The 16,167-nt window shown below is 30.3% G+C and overlaps 2 protein-coding genes across 4 annotated transcripts; both read left to right on the forward strand.

Moving 5' to 3' along the window:
- The first annotated feature begins 222 nt into the window (after positions 1 to 222).
- Positions 223 to 5,390, forward strand: IntS6 (integrator complex subunit 6). The gene is made up of 9 exons (XM_017911885.1): positions 223 to 339; positions 497 to 574; positions 1,893 to 2,132; positions 2,220 to 2,400; positions 2,500 to 3,224; positions 3,305 to 3,577; positions 3,665 to 3,998; positions 4,096 to 4,839; positions 4,949 to 5,390. Exons 1-9 carry the CDS (start codon positions 223 to 225, stop codon positions 5,155 to 5,157), a joined length of 2,901 nt encoding a protein of 966 aa, XP_017767374.1. The 3' UTR covers positions 5,158 to 5,390.
- Positions 5,391 to 9,123: 3,733 nt separating this feature from the next.
- stau (double-stranded RNA-binding protein Staufen) lies at positions 9,124 to 16,099 on the forward strand. 3 transcript variants are annotated; one of them, XM_017912045.1, is made up of 10 exons: positions 9,124 to 9,289; positions 9,768 to 9,843; positions 10,003 to 10,211; positions 10,297 to 10,842; positions 10,957 to 11,135; positions 11,211 to 11,546; positions 11,651 to 12,179; positions 12,319 to 12,527; positions 12,701 to 12,881; positions 15,397 to 16,099. In XM_017912045.1, exons 2-10 carry the CDS (start codon positions 9,788 to 9,790, stop codon positions 15,408 to 15,410), a joined length of 2,259 nt encoding a protein of 752 aa, XP_017767534.1. In that variant the 5' UTR covers positions 9,124 to 9,289; positions 9,768 to 9,787; the 3' UTR covers positions 15,411 to 16,099. The 3 variants fall into 3 exon arrangements, with proteins under 3 accessions (XP_017767534.1, XP_017767535.1, XP_017767533.1); XM_017912046.1 differs by lacking the exon at positions 15,397 to 16,099 and adding an exon at positions 13,399 to 13,647; XM_017912044.1 differs by lacking the exon at positions 15,397 to 16,099 and having other exon boundaries at positions 12,701 to 12,955.
- The last annotated feature ends 68 nt before the right edge of the window (positions 16,100 to 16,167 follow it).

Below are 16,167 nucleotides of genomic sequence, written 5' to 3' on the forward strand. Positions count from 1 at the left end.
GGGAAAGAGGTAGAAAGAAAAGAGAGAGATCAAAAGAGAGTAAGAGCGAAGCGGGCGCCGTTACGATAAAAGAAGTTTTTCGGAGAGCGTATTCGGGAGCGTTCAATGGTCGAAGCAGCTATGCGCCACGCCGTCGTAGGGTTCTTGGCTAGCTAGTTCTGACTACGGGAGGTCTCGGGCCGCAGTTACGACCTCGAGAACGAGCGGGTTCGCCTCGCGAAGATGACCATAATAGTCTTTTTGATCGACACGTCGGCCTCCATGAATCAGAGGGCATATTTGGGCGGGCGACCCACGCTTTTGGACGTAGCCAAGAGCGCCGTGGAGACTTTCGTGAAGGTACGCTAGTCAGACAGCTTTCCCGGCCGGGAGATTCAATTGTGGTTGCTGCCCAATCGTCAGTTTGTTTCAACATCAAAAAGAGCAACGTGTATAACGGATTTCTTACTTTTACCTCCCTTTAACTTGTTTCTTAATCGTTCATCCCTTTTTTTAGGTAAGACAAAGATCACCAGAAAGCCGTGGGGATCGTTATATGCTCCTGACCTTCGAAGATCCGCCCCAGAATATTAAGGTATGTTTTCTTCGTATTTCACTTGCTTTTGCGTTCGCATTTTTCACAGCTTTTATCCTTTTCCTTTTCTTTCATTTCTAAGATCTCTATATTTCTTTCTCTCTTTCTCTCGTTTACTAACACGTATACATACTGTCTTTATGCTAGCTACATATATAGTATTCCATACATAAGCTCTTTCTACGTGTGATTACGTTTTCCTTAAATATCTTTTTAATTTTCCTTTCTAAACGCATTCACAATTCATTGTTTTTTGCAATCAGTCAATGTATTCAAGCAAGATTGCTGTTATTGGCCCCCTTCGATTGCTGAATAATTGATACTCAGCAAAAAGGCAGCAAAATGCAGCGTGCACTTGCTGAATCTTCCGTCCTCCGTTACGGAAGAGCAGCATTGTGGGTAGTGACATACGGGTGGGGGCATACCCACGAGGGTCTTTTTCTCTGTGATTACGTGCGCGCCAAATTTACGAAATTGATATACACAACTTCATTGATAAGACAAACTCTTTTACTTTTGTTTTTTAAATTTTTGCAACCTGTCTTTGTTAATTTCTTTTTATCCAAGTTTGTTTTATTAATTGTTTTGACAATAATACTTTAACTTCATTTTATGTCATTCAATTTTGTGATTATATCAAATGTATTTATAAATTGAAGTTGAGACCTTTTTTCTTTCAGAATTGAACATATCAGGTTAATGGCTTAATAATGAATGAGGTTGAAAGTTGTTATAAGGATTAAGGTACTGTCGCCAATTTAATAATGGTAGAGAAGTAAAAAGAGGAGTCTATGGGTCAGTGGATCCTAAGACAATAAAGAATTATTGTGAATTGGATAGAAGCTGATGAGAATTAATATTTCTGGTACAATAAAGAAATCATCAATGCAACGGACAATGAATGTTATGAATTTTTTATGGCTATTCTTTATTGTCTGAATATCTAATGTTACGTGGAGGTTCTCATTATTGTAGAACAATCTTCTCCTCTATTATTGAAAAACTTCAGTGACAGAACTCCAAGCCTTGTAACAAATTACAATTTTTCTTTTTTGAAATATTAATTTTATTATCATGCATATGTTACAGATAAAAAAAATAAAACTTGTGAAAATCAAAATATTTTTGATAAGAGAAACATTTCAATTATAAATTACTTCTTAATTCTTTATTATTATTATTAGTAATAGTAGATGATCACAAGAAAAAGAAATATATTTAAAATTAGTATTAATAATTGTAAATAAAAAATGCAGATGTTTGAATTTTTTTTTCTTGTTTTTCATACATATTTAAACAAATATTTTTATTCTTTTAGGCTGGTTGGAAAGAAAATTTAGCAACATTTATGAATGAGCTTAAAAATTTACAATGTATTGGGCTGACAACATTAGGTGCTGCTTTAAAACATGCTTTGGATGTTTTAAATATCAATCGTATGCAGACTGGTATAGACACATATGGACAGGGAAGATGTCCCTTTTACTTGGAACCATCAGTAATTGTTGTGATTACAGATGGAGGAAAATATACAACTAATAGTGGAGTTAATCAAGATGTAAGTATATTAATTATTTAAAAATCAGAAATAGTTTTGTAATTTTTCATGAAAAGAAGTGATTAAGAAATAAAAATTAAATTGTAGTTTACTTTACCAATGCATTCACCAATACCTGGATCCGAGCTAACAAAAGAGCCATTTAGATGGGACCAAAGATTGTTTTCTTTGGTACTTCGATTATCTGGAACTCCAGCTGTTGAAAGAGATACAGGTTTAGTAGCGAGTGATTCATCTCCCATAGATGCCATGTGTGAAGTTACTGGAGGTAAGGAAAACATTTTTTTATAATATATTTTATTTTATAATATAACCTATTTTTATTGTTTTAAAATTACTGATATTAGAAATGTATTATTGATTGTAGGTCGTTCATATTGTATAACATCTTTTAGAATGATGATGCAATGTATAGACTCTTTGGTACAAAAGGTTCAGTCTGGAGTAGTAATCAATTTCGAAAAAATTGGTCCAGATCCGCCACCCTTAAATAACGAAACACAGCATGCAGACGATGATGAAAACGAAGACGAAAATAATACAACGAACGGAACTCGAACGTATCCTCCTAATCCAACGGTACCAGGAAATACAGCGTGGCATTCTTGTAGAAGACTGATTTATGTTCCAAGATCTGCTCAGAAAGGTTTCGCAGTTGGATTCTGGCCGATCCCTGAAAGTTTCTGGCCTGATTTGAGTGCTAGTTCTTTACCGCCGAGATCAGCACATCCGAATGTAAAATTTACTTGTACAAGTCAAGAACCTATGGTGATAGAAAATCTCCCATTTGATAAATATGAATTAGAACCAAGTCCGTTGACACAGTATATATTAGCTAGAAAACAACCGACGATTTGTTGGCAAGTTTTTGTGGCTAACTCTTATAAATCGAGTGACGTGGGTCATCCATTTGGATATTTGAAAGCAAGCACTAATTTAACTTGCGTAAATCTATTTGTCATGCCTTATAATTATCCAGTACTTTTGCCTTTGTTGGAAGAACTGTTTAAAGTGCATAGATTAAAACCAACGACTGAGTGGCGAACGCAATTCCAAAATTATATGAGAACGATGCCTACTTATTATGCAGCAGTAAGTTTTTAAATGGTTGCTAAGAAATGTAATTGTCTTGTTTATAAATTTAAATAATACTAAACACTTTTATATTACAGTCCCTTAGGAGAGCTTTAACTAGAATGGGTGCACCTGCACCATTAGCACAAACATTAATACCTGATAATATGGATAATTCATTGTCCTATAGTGTCTTAAACTATTTAAAACGATTAAAAAATCAAGCAAAAATTGAATTTGACAGACTATGTAATGAAGTTCTTTCTAAGCAACTTGCTACTGCCAATATGACAAAAAATTTAGTAAATGGTAGTACAACAGTAACAGAGGGTGTGAGAGTTATTCCTAGAACCCCATTAAAAAAGGATTTGGTAAATATATTTTATTATCTATAAAACTATCATTCATTATAGAAATATTTATATTGTTATATAATTAATTGTTTGTCAATTTAACAGGTACCACATCCATTATTACAAGATAAATTTACTGGATTGAGGGATCAATTAAATGAATTTGGTGGTTTTGTAGTTGGATTAGTTAGAAATCAACAACGCGGTGCGCATAGCTATAGGAATGCATTCGATGTTCCACGGAAATCTCTATTAGATCAAGTTGTTAGAATGCGTGCCAATTTTCTACAACCTGGATTATTGCATACAAAATTACTTGATGATGACTATGTTCATTCAATGCCTTTAGCACAAATGGGAAATTATCAAGAGTATTTAAAACGTATGACTCCACCATTGAGAGAAATAGAAAGTGCTCCAGTTAGACAACATATGTTTGGTAATTATTTAAGATGTTTATAATTTATTTTAAATTAAAGAAATTGAATGGAAATTTATGTTAAAAGAGAATTTAATTTTTCATGTTTAAATTTTAGGTAATCCATTCAAAATAGATAAAAGAATGATGGTCGATGAAGCGGACATTGACATGGTTGGTGCAACATCTTCAACCTCTAAGGGTGGTCTTAAACGTACCTTACCTACATCGGACGGAGGAGGGTCGCTTGCTTCAAAACCACCGCCAAATAAACGAAAACCGGGTCCAATTCCTAAGGACGTAGTTATACGGAGACCGTCGTATACACCTACGAATACTCCACCCAGTTCGCCGGTACCATGGGTTGATGATACAAAAAATCAAGTGACCCCAACTGCCGACTCAAATCAAGTTTCATCAAATATAATAAACTCTCTACCTAGTGTATCAAATGCGCCGTGTGTGAATTCGCCGGAGAAATTAGTAAATGGCCTTACAGAAATGCCAACGATACCAGTTTTTGAACCAATTCCAGTGGAGCATACTAACAATCATATGGATGCTCCACCAACTTTAACACCGGTAGTTAATAACATTGACACATCTAACAGCGAAGTAAAAACTGAAAAAATGGAAAATGTTAAAAATGAGTGTAACAAACTACCTCCTAATGATTGTGTTGAAAATAGTGTGAAAGTCGAAAATTCGCTTGATGAACGGTTATCTAATCATGTCGAAGAAAAACGCGAGCCCAAAATAGAAAAAGACAAAGTCTTGACAAAAAAAGAATTGGAAGATATTAGAAGACATAATTTATCCGTTCGTGAACTTGTATATAAAGAAGTGCGAAGAAGAGGTACAAGTAAGTTGAAATGGATTTGCCTGTTATTTTTTTATGTATATTTATAGCCTATGAAGAAAGGAATTTGTGTAAAAAAAAATCTGTATCAATAATTGTAATCTTGTTTCAGATTATGCAACACTATTTTCACATTTACACCAAATTCAAGGGACTCTAGATATACGACTTGCATTTTTACGAGATATTGTGAAAGAATCGTTACGATTTAAAAGACGTAATTTGGCATCGTTACTAGAAGAATATTTGAAAACTGTACAAGATGATAACTGGACTATAAACCATAAGATGAATCACAATGGTGCCACAAAAATAAGTTAAGAATTGCATAATCGGGGCATTATTTTGATAACAAAAATAAGAATTCAGTGAACGATGCAGAAAGTATAAAAGGGATACATGGTACCCCAATAAAAGCAAGTCGTACATCTATAAAGCGATAAGCGTATTAGCGTTTAAGGATGTATGTTGCCAAGGCACGTGAAGTGATAATAATTGTTAAATCTAATGAAAGAAAATAGCATTCTGTACGTCAACCAAGGAGATATGGTTTTTATGCTCCTTTTTTCTAGTTTTCATTTTGTTACTGTGCAGTTGGTAGGAATATGTTTCGTCCTTTGTGAAAGATCGAAAAATGCGTGTTGCGACAATAAAGTCTTCTTAGTAGCAACTTAGTAACTTTATAAATATATGAATTTTTACAGATTATATTTTACAATATAGGGAAATATTTTACATTCGTTCATTAAATGTGCAAAATTTTATATTTTGATATTTTTTCATTTACTTCTTTAACAATATTAGAATAAATTTATCAGAAAATGATTACCAATATCCAATATAACTTTTTAGTTTTTGGATTTAATATTAGCAAAAATAATACTATACCATTTGTAATATCTCATTGTGTCAATTTTTCTAAATAAAACAATTTTTATAAATTTTATATCTCAAATGCAGGCATTTGAGATACTTTTCACTTTCGATAATAATTAAGAATTATAACTCAATTTCTAAATTATCTTATTTTCTAAATAAATTGATGTAAATATAATGTCCTGAAAAAGTACAACATTAATCGAATAGCATAATTCTATCAGCTGCACAATCGAGATTTGTAATGTCATGAAACAAAAAACTATACATTTTCTCGACTTTTCATTTTTCATTTTTTTTTTTTTTTTTTTTTTTTTTTTCTTTTTTTTTTTTTCCTCTATAAAAGTTTCAACGTACAGTATTGTGATCTAGCATATAAATGCAGGAACAAGTTCATTGATATAGTATAACATGTTTTGTAAATTTAGTTATGTATATTGTTAATATTATAAAGTTAAATTTGAATCTAATTTCTATAAAATGGAAAGACGCTTATACGCAAATTTAGGAATTTAATACATATTTTTTGTTTAAAAAGAAGTTGTAAAAATTCAAATTTTGTAAGTAGAAGATACGTACTATATTTTATCATGTAATTTACTAAATTAAAATACCTTGGAAATAGAACTTGTTTGATCATGATGAATCTTTCTTTTTTTTTTTTCAAATTTAATGCACATGATATTGGTTCATTAGTTATGAAATCTATCATAAAAGAATTGACTTTTCTGACTTTATCAAGAGTTGAACTTATTAAAATATTTTCAATAACAGGTTGACAGTGCCTAATGCTATTGAAAGTTAGTATAGAGAAGATTGTATTTATTTTTAACCTACTTCAGTAATTTTGTTTCAAATGTAACACTTATTAAGAAATAACAATGTATTAAGTTCATAGTAAAAATTAAAATTCTTAATTTTACAGAAAGAAAAGCCAAGTAAATTTAAAATTAAATAAATGAGTTTTATTGTTATCACTTTCATTGTTATTTCACATGTCACTGAATAGAAGTGGGTTGAAAAAATATACAGTAATAGCAATGATTTATATAAATAATTAATAATGTCAAAGTCACTTGTTGCTATCTATAAGGTGTAATAGTGATTTGACCAAATATTAATGTAGATTGTCCTAGATTAAATGATCAGGCAGATTATCTTACCTATTAATCAAGTAATTGATTCATAGACATATTTAGATCAGTAGTAATGCAATTTCATCTACTCTTCTTTCACTCTCATTATTTATATAAGAGTAGAAGAAACTTTTATAAGACATATTAATAAATTGCAACATATCATCTATCAAATTAGTCAAATTAAGTATAAAAGGGCTTGTTCTTTGTTTTTTCTCTAAATGCATTTTTATAAGAGGATCATCATTATTGCCCTTTTATACTTAAATAAGATCTCTTAAGTAAGATAATCAACCTGAATTTTTTTATAGGGACACTAAATATCTATATTCTGCTCTTTGTAAATTCAGTAGTGAAATTGTATATCAAATAGTATTTATTAATTGAAACCGTTAAATGTTTAATAAATTATTTTATAATAATGGAGCTTAGCTGAGTCTTGAAGACAATGATGCTAGACGCTTATTGGCTCCAAAGAGAAATTAATAAGAAAGTTGAATGAATATAACACAAAGTGCGATTCTTTAATGAATTAATAGATGATAAGAAGAATTATGGTGAAATAAGTATTACAATTATAAAATTTTTGTTATAGAAATTGCAATTTTTTAATATATTAGTATTTATTAAACCAGATTGATTGAAGATAATTATAAAACATGTCAAAAGAGTAAGAAAATGCTATATGCTATTTTGATGAACATAATGCATCTTGTAAATTTATAAACAAATGTTTGTTTGTAATTTTTTTCATAAAAGTGAATTTTATAATTCAAAATGTAAGAATCATTTTAAAAAATGAAATATTATAAATTTAATACTTTTGCACATTAAAAAAAAAAGACTAAATTATATACTTTAAAAAACAAGACTAGAAAAATATTAGTGTTTACAATTTTTTATGCCCTGTAGTCCATTAAATTAAGATCATAATTTTTTTTTAATAATATCTTCAATTTACCTTCAAGTTCAATTCAAATTGTAATTTATTATATTCATGTTATATATGTTTTGAATGTATTGTTCCAAATACGTTCAATTAATTATTCTTTCATTGTACCTAATGTATTAGTATGTGCATTATTGTACATAAACCATTGTAAATAATTATATATTAATAGTTACTATTAACAAAACTCATATTGAAATGATTGTTCCATTTTTACGTTTATATTTAAAAATAAAACCTAGAAAATAAGCTTTAAAAAATAAATGGAAAGATGACTGAAACATTTTATGGTGTATTATTTTCAATTTAATTTTTATAATTAAAAAATTATTCATTTATACATAAAATGAGAAAGAAATATTAATATGGTGTCTAGGTTATGTTTATTATGTCATATTAGTACCTTAAATTTAATGTGCAATCTGTGCTATTACAAAAATCGTAAATAAGTGAAGTTGTTTAAAAAAAGAGTACAAGAAAGCAACAGTTTATGCACAATAATATTGATGATTTCTATACAAAAATGCCACTTAAATTTGATTTTAGGCTGAAATAATTTATATGTACAATCTTATTGTATATGTTGAATGAATACATAAATTCTTCTAGTATTATTTAAGAAAAAAGCTTTTGCGTGGTCAGTAAAAATCTGTAGTGTAAATATACGTTCATGTTACTTAACTTCAATCAATAAAAGAAATATTAATATTAAAATATTTTAAAGTGAAATACTTAACAGTTATTAATTATTTTTGATAATTGAACAATTTGTGTTTATAATAGAAAATATTAAATATTTAATAAATAAAATTCTATTATACTGATGTTCATATATAAAGCATTCACTTGAAATATTTTATTATGCTGAGGTTTCCATGAGATTAAACGACATATGAAACTGACTTTATTATCACGCTCTATATGTTTCTCCTTAAAATTTTGGTTACGTTTAAATATTTGTACACATATCTATCAGTACCATTAATTAAATTTCAATTAATAACATTAAAATAAATTTTTATTATATCCGTTATTTTGATTCAAAAATTTGAATGTATAGTACAACGTTATCTCATTATTTTCAGAATGTTTTATTGATAGGAAAGAATATTAGTAACTAAATTAATATGCCAAACAACATACGTGTACGTTATTATAGTTCATAAATTATAACTTAAATAGATAGATAACATACAAAAATTATTATTAACAACTTATAATTTAAAGAAACGAGAAATATCGATAACTATAATCGATATTGCAGACTTTTAAAAAAATCGGCAAGTAGGATGTCCTTTGGAAGGGATGAGAGACGGTGGCCGAGAGGCTCACATCAAAATGGCCGCATTTTAGTCTACAGACGATTTTTCTTTACTGTTTGCCAATAGCCGCATAAAGGGCCTGGCAGTGTTCCCTTAAGTGGTAGATCTGTTTCGCCGGAAATTTCGCTGTTGAATAATCTGAAAATTTTCGTGAAATAGAACAAACTTCGGTAAGAAAATTCAACCGCATAGTTCCGCTGCCAAATAGCCGGGCCAAGCCCATTGTCTATTGACTAGTTCATTTACAAAATTCCTTTTTTGCGTATAATATTGTTACGCATATTAATTATAAATGAATTTCCTAAAATTAATTCATGATATAGATAATGTAATTTATATTTGCAACTACTGTCAAATACATACTTAACTTATTGTTTTTAAAACATTCATTAGCTTACTTTAAATAACAAAATCTGTTTTGTAATATGTTTTATGTATCTATATTATTTAAATATCATTCGTCTCGTTTAAACATAAATATTTATCATATTAATAAGTTAATATTTATTTTTTATATTAGGATATTCATATAGAAAAGAAATTACATTGTATGTATGTCATCTGAAATTAAATGATGTACTTGAGGTGTTCTCTTTTAGATAAATTTGCTAAAATGTATTATTTCTTCAATATTTTTATTAATTTCAGGTTGTGCATAATTATTATACATGATGTTACGTCACCAACATCACACAATGCAAAACCAACTTCGAGATCATAATAGGTTTGTGATAGTTTTCTAATGTCACATCTAAAATTTTTTATAATTTATATAGAAATACATGATATATATTTAAATATTCTTATTTCACATATGGTGAAATATGAAATGATTATTAAGTACAAAATGTTTTAATGTTTATGCTATTTGATGTTTTATTAGGATGGGTGGTCCGATGCGTCCTATGCAACAGGCAAATATGGCCCCTTTACATCAGCCTCAGCATCCGTTACCGCATCGGAGTCCACATCAACAAATACTGTCCATGCCCCCCCATCAACAGCACATTCATCACATGCAACACCCTGGACCACCACATGGAAATCCAAGGCAACCGATGTTGATGGGCATGAATGCACACAATACGAATGGTAGTGCTGGATAAATTGCAGTATGCCCTTGTATAATAATAAATTATTTCCACAATTACAAGACTAACTCTGATCGCTCTTTTAGGCACCATGGTTAGCGTCAGTCTAAAAGAACAAGCAAACACTGTCTCTGTGACTCTACAAAATCCAAATATACAACCACCGCAGTATCCACAACAACAAAATAATCAACGAAATCCCCCGCCACCGCAGCAACACATTCAACAACCGCAAAGCATAGAATCAAATAAACCAACTTCAAACGAAACAAATAGTGGAGAGTCCAGAGATCAGAGTCCGCCTACTCAAAATCACGTTAACGTGACTGATTCAGCTTTGGCAAACATGAAAGAAAAAACACCAATGTGCTTATTGAATGAGTTAGCACGTTTTAATAAGATTCAACATCAATATAGGTTGACTAATGAACAAGGACCAGCGCACAAAAAACGATTTACAGTAACGCTAAAATTGGGAGATGAGGAATACGTTGCAGAGGGTCCTAGCATAAAAAAAGCTCAGCATAGTGCTGCTACTGAAGCATTAACAAAAACCTGGTATCAACGGCCTCCGCCGAAACCTACAAAGACAATGCGAGTTGGGCATCCAGGAAAATGTTTTAGTGGTCCTGGTAAATGAATATTATATTTATAAAACATACACTAGTTTGTATAATATATATATATATATAATTACAAAAGGACTATAGATATCACAAAGGTTTAAACTACATTGTTCGTTATAGGAAATCTACCACCAACTGTTGAATTAAATGCTTTGGCTATGAAGAGAGGAGAAGCTACAATTTATACTTTTAGACAAGCTCCACCAGCAGGATTCCATCAATATGTTACAAATAGCTTAGGACCCTTCCCACGAATATTTAATCCACGTTATACTCCGTTATATCTTGTATCCTTAAGGGTAGAAAAATAATAAAATTATGTTACATTAATTGTAATTTTGACATAAGATTTTATTACACAATTCATTTTGTAGGTAGGAGAACGTCAATTTATTGGTAAGGGTTTGACAGGTCAAGCAGCACGACATGACGCAGCGAGTAAAGCTTTAGAACTATTGCGCCTGTTGCCATTACCAGAAGAAGTAGCTAATACTTGTAATGCTGGTGGGAATGGTACATTAAGTGAAGCTAAAGACTCGATTGCAGAATTGAAGAGTCCTGTATCATTAGTTCACGAGAAAGCATTAAAACGTGGTCTACCTGTTAGTTTTGAAGTTGTGTCAGAAATTGGTAAGCCTCATATTCGGACATTTAGAACAAAATGCACTGTTGGAGATAAAGTTACATTAGGAGAAGGATCTTCAAAGAAAGTAAGATTTTTATATTTAAAATATAAGATTTTATATACAGTTTTATTTTTCTTATTATAAAATAAACATTTTATAACATAATATATTTATAATTTAACGCATAGGTATCAAAAAAACATGCAGCAGAGTTCATGTTAGAAGAACTCAATCGTCTACCTCCGTTGCCCGAAACTATACAAAATCGCTTAGTTCGGGTAAAACGCAAACCACCGGCAGCAAAGAAGAAGTCGCGAAATCTCATAAAAGTTTATCAAGAACCACGCTCAGAATCTGACGCTGCAGAAGAAGTTAATGCAGTTTCACGACTAGATCAAATACAACAAGCTAAGCGAGAAAAAGAACCTGTCTATAATTTGATTGAAGAGAAGGGTGCACCAAGGCGAAAAGAATTTGTCATGGAGGTTACTACAGGACAGCATTCTGCTCAAGGAATAGGTCCTAATAAAAAATTAGCTAAAAGAGCTGCAGCAGAAGCCCTTTTAGCACAACTAGGTTATAGTAAGCCCCAACCACAACCTACAAAACCATCGATTAAAACAGGAGAAAGTGAAAATACCGAACAAAAACCTAGGAAAGTCACCTTTTTAGAAGATGAGCAGATCAATGAAACTCAACCTCATCCACCAGTAGGAGGTAAGATGTAAATTAATATGTATATATGTAATTCAAATCTCTATGATATTCATTGAAAACAAATGATGAGTAGTAAAATTTAAGATGCACATAATGTAGAATTATTTATTCTATACAAGTATTTGTTAACTTTAATCAGGAACTATCGGACGTCAGTTAGTACCTGGACTTTTATTAGTGGACGGAGGTCAGGAATCTAAATTAGGTAGCGGACCGAGTGTACAAATTGTTGCTGAAGAACTACGTGGACAACAGCAACAAAATCCACCCACTGTTTCCCCCAAAGATCAATTGAAATATCTTTCTCAACTATTTAATTTCAGCGTGGAATTCAATGATTTTCCAAAGGTAAATATAGCTATTAAAATCTTATTCTGTAATTTAAAATGTATATTAATGTATAATGCAATACAATAATGCAATTATACGTAGTATCAAAATATTTATTAAAAGTATTAATTGTAAAAAAAAATAAATTAATTGATATTGAATAACAAATTAATAATTAATGTTGTTTTCAGGGAGCAGTAAATAAAGAATATCTATCACTTGTAACATTAAGTACAGATCCACCACAAGTTTGTCATGGTAATGGGCCAACGAGAACTGCGAGCCGTAATCAAGCAGCATTGAAAGCTCTATGTACTTTAAGTAAGCTGGGTCTCGATAATGCATCCAACTCACAAACAAAAAAAGATAAAGGTGCGTCTGGAGACGGAATACACATTAGCATTCAAGTTAAAAACAATATAATGGATGGAGCTATTGATAAGTAATTATATAGCATTTAAGGTTTACATATAAGTTTAATTTACATTGCCCTTTTAAGGCATTGCAAAGGAAAATTATTTTAAGGACATTTCATAAAGTCATTGATGAGAACAAGATATGTCTGAAAAAAAATTTTATAAAACAAATAATTTCATTGTAGGTTTAATATTAATAGTAAACCTTAATGGCAAATTTTTTTGAACATTATAACAAATTTTTAAGAATAATGATTTAATTGAATTCTCCTTAATTTATTAGATAGATAAATACAAATGTCAGTGTTCTTTTCCATTATTATGTGTTTCTAACATTTTTTCTTACCTATCAGGATTGTAAGCTTTTATTTTTATTAGTATGTATGTTGCTTTTATGTATTCTCTTTAAATTATTTTTTACATATTATTAATCATGTACTCTACTTTTATTAATGTATTTACATATATTACAGTTGTTGAATGAACTAATCGGAGGGAAAATGAGTCTTCTTGATCTATCTCTCTGGGCCTTATTACACGGTAACTTCAAACGTTGAATCACCGATGACTCTCGATCTTCATACATTACGCCATTGCTTCTTTAACTTAACGGATCGCGGATTTTGAAGATCAGTAGCTTTTTATGAAGGATCAATCTTTTGCAGTGCCTTAATCGCATCAAGAAATTGCTCAAGCACCAATAAATAATGAATCATTTACGTACAGACATGTTTTCTTTCTTTCTTTCTTTTTTTCTTTCTTTCTTTCTTTCTCTCTTTCTTGCTTCCTTTCTTTTTTTCTTTCTTTCTCTCTTTCTTTCTCTCTTTCTTTCTCTCTTTCTTTTTTCTTTTTTTTCTTTTTTTTCTTTTTTTCTTTCTTTTTCTCTTTCTTTCTTTCTTGTTTTCTGTGAAGCCGAGTGTTCGCAGTAGTTTACGATAGATTTTTGTGACAATTATATGTATGGTACAAAGCGTAGAACTTATTATCTTTGATTGCGACTATGTTATAACTTAAATTGTGTTTTCTGCGCTTGAATATGTAATAGATCCTCGATATAAGAGGTGTTATTGGTGCTTGATCAAGATTGTGATCCTAACAGTGGTCATTGATTCTATTATATTTATTATAACAATTTCATTGATAGGACCACAATCAGGAAACATAAATTGTTTGTCGTAAATGAAATGGTCATTTTCCAGAGAGTCGTGGTTTATGATCATCAAAGCATTGTAGAAACGTTAAGTAAAAAATATTGAAATCTGAGATGAAATGCGGCCATCTCTTAATTTCTCTATATAATCCTTGGCTTTCTCATTCTCGCGAATACAATGTCTGTTATGTCTTATTACCTAATACGAACGCGTACAAATCAGTGAAACAATCTCAGTGATCTTCATTTAAATAGATCTAAAAATGACTTCGATAAAGTTATTTTATTTCGTACAAAAATCTTTCGCCGTTTTGTTGAGCAAAGCGAAATTTCTTTTAATAATTATTAATTTGGAAATTGTATATAACAACCATTACGAAACAAGCGCATTTTCTCAAAACGAAATTCGATTAGAAATTCCAAAGAGTCACGTATATTAAGTGTCTCCAACTAAGTTATCAGATTTTTATGGTGGTGACATTGACACAAAGAAATTAACACTTATAAATTCTTAGTGCTTTATGAAATCAATAACATTATACTGGTTTATAAAATTGAACATGTACATATAAAGAAAAGAATAAAGGATTGGCAATTAGTTGGAGACTCTTTAAACGTACTGAATTATTCTACGAGTTTCCGTTTTCAAATTTATAAAATTGAAGAAAGGTAATGTGATATATTCATATTATTGCCCCAATTTGCTTTTCTATGGGGCCTAGAAGCACTCTGGGGTTATATTCGTGTTTTACAAGATATTGAAAAGTGAAGGACATTCAAATTTTCATACATCCGTTATCTAAGACAAAAATGGAAGATGATCTGGATGTATTGGAAATTGTAGATAAGATGGTAATAATTCAAAATTTGTCTCGTTGAGTCATTATTATTAAGAAAATAATTTTGTTTTAATTGTAATCAAGAATTTGATGAAATAATACTTGAGAAACAACGTCGCCGAATTTTGTCTTATTGCCAAACGTTTATAATGATACTACATTGATGATGATACAAAGAATATCTAATAATGAATAAAGATAATGTCAAAAAATAGACTTAGTTCTGTCTATACAAGAACAAAAAGAAATATAATTCTATGTTTCTCGTGTAAACGACTTATCTTATATTCATTATTCTCACTGCATCGTTTTACAGGTTTCTTAAATATTATGAGTCCTTAGAAGAAAAAAAACATACAAATAATTCTTAAATTTCAGTAACGTCACTGATTATTTTTCCACGATATGTAATACACTCCGTATCACGGAGATAGAAGGAAAGAAGGATTACTTATATCATTTACGATACTTTTTTCTTTCAGATAACCTTTCGTAACGCGAAACCTTCCGAATAATTTATAGGTCACTCGAGGACGAGTTAATGAATGTTCCTTTTTCTGAGATATCGCTTCATAGGTGGGCCTTCCTTCTTCACGTGGGATTCAGTGTTCCAATTAAAAGAAACAAGAGAAAAGAGTCATAATAACCTCTTTCGCATAGTTTTTTCAATAAAAAAAGAAAAAGAAAGAGAAACAGAAACATGAATCCTACGAAAGTGTACCCCTGTTGCAAGACCTATTTTATCCGCGTAAATTGTAATACAATAGTTAGTCGTAACAATAAGTGAATAAAGTATTAATTACTAAGATGTATGAAATGGAAGTATCTCGACAGAATACGAAGATAAACGTGATTCCAAGAGATAACGCGGATGCATTAGAATAAAAGGTCACATTCTAAATACTTATTTTACAAGTAACGCTTTTCTTTTAAATCTGTAACTATCGGACAGTTGTACTATTGGCACAGAAGTCTATATACCTGATTATGATTAAACTATAAATTATTATATCGTAGTAACATACGTACTTTGTTTTGTGTTTGAATTTATTGATAAATAAATGCACAAAAATTTCAATTTTTTAGTATTTTCAACAGTTACTGTTGAATTTTCAACAATTTACTGTTTGTCTTCGAATAATTAAATGTTAAGTTTATCTGAATCGTGTACCGATAGTTAAAGAAATAATTTCTATGAAAGTAGCCAAAAATGCGAATAAACAAAAATTTCTGTTAAAAAACAATTAAAACGC

Source organism: Eufriesea mexicana, unplaced genomic scaffold (genome assembly GCF_001483705.2).
Source record: "Eufriesea mexicana isolate 0111107269 unplaced genomic scaffold, ASM148370v2 scaffold294, whole genome shotgun sequence".
NCBI lineage: Eukaryota > Metazoa > Arthropoda > Insecta > Hymenoptera > Apidae > Eufriesea > Eufriesea mexicana.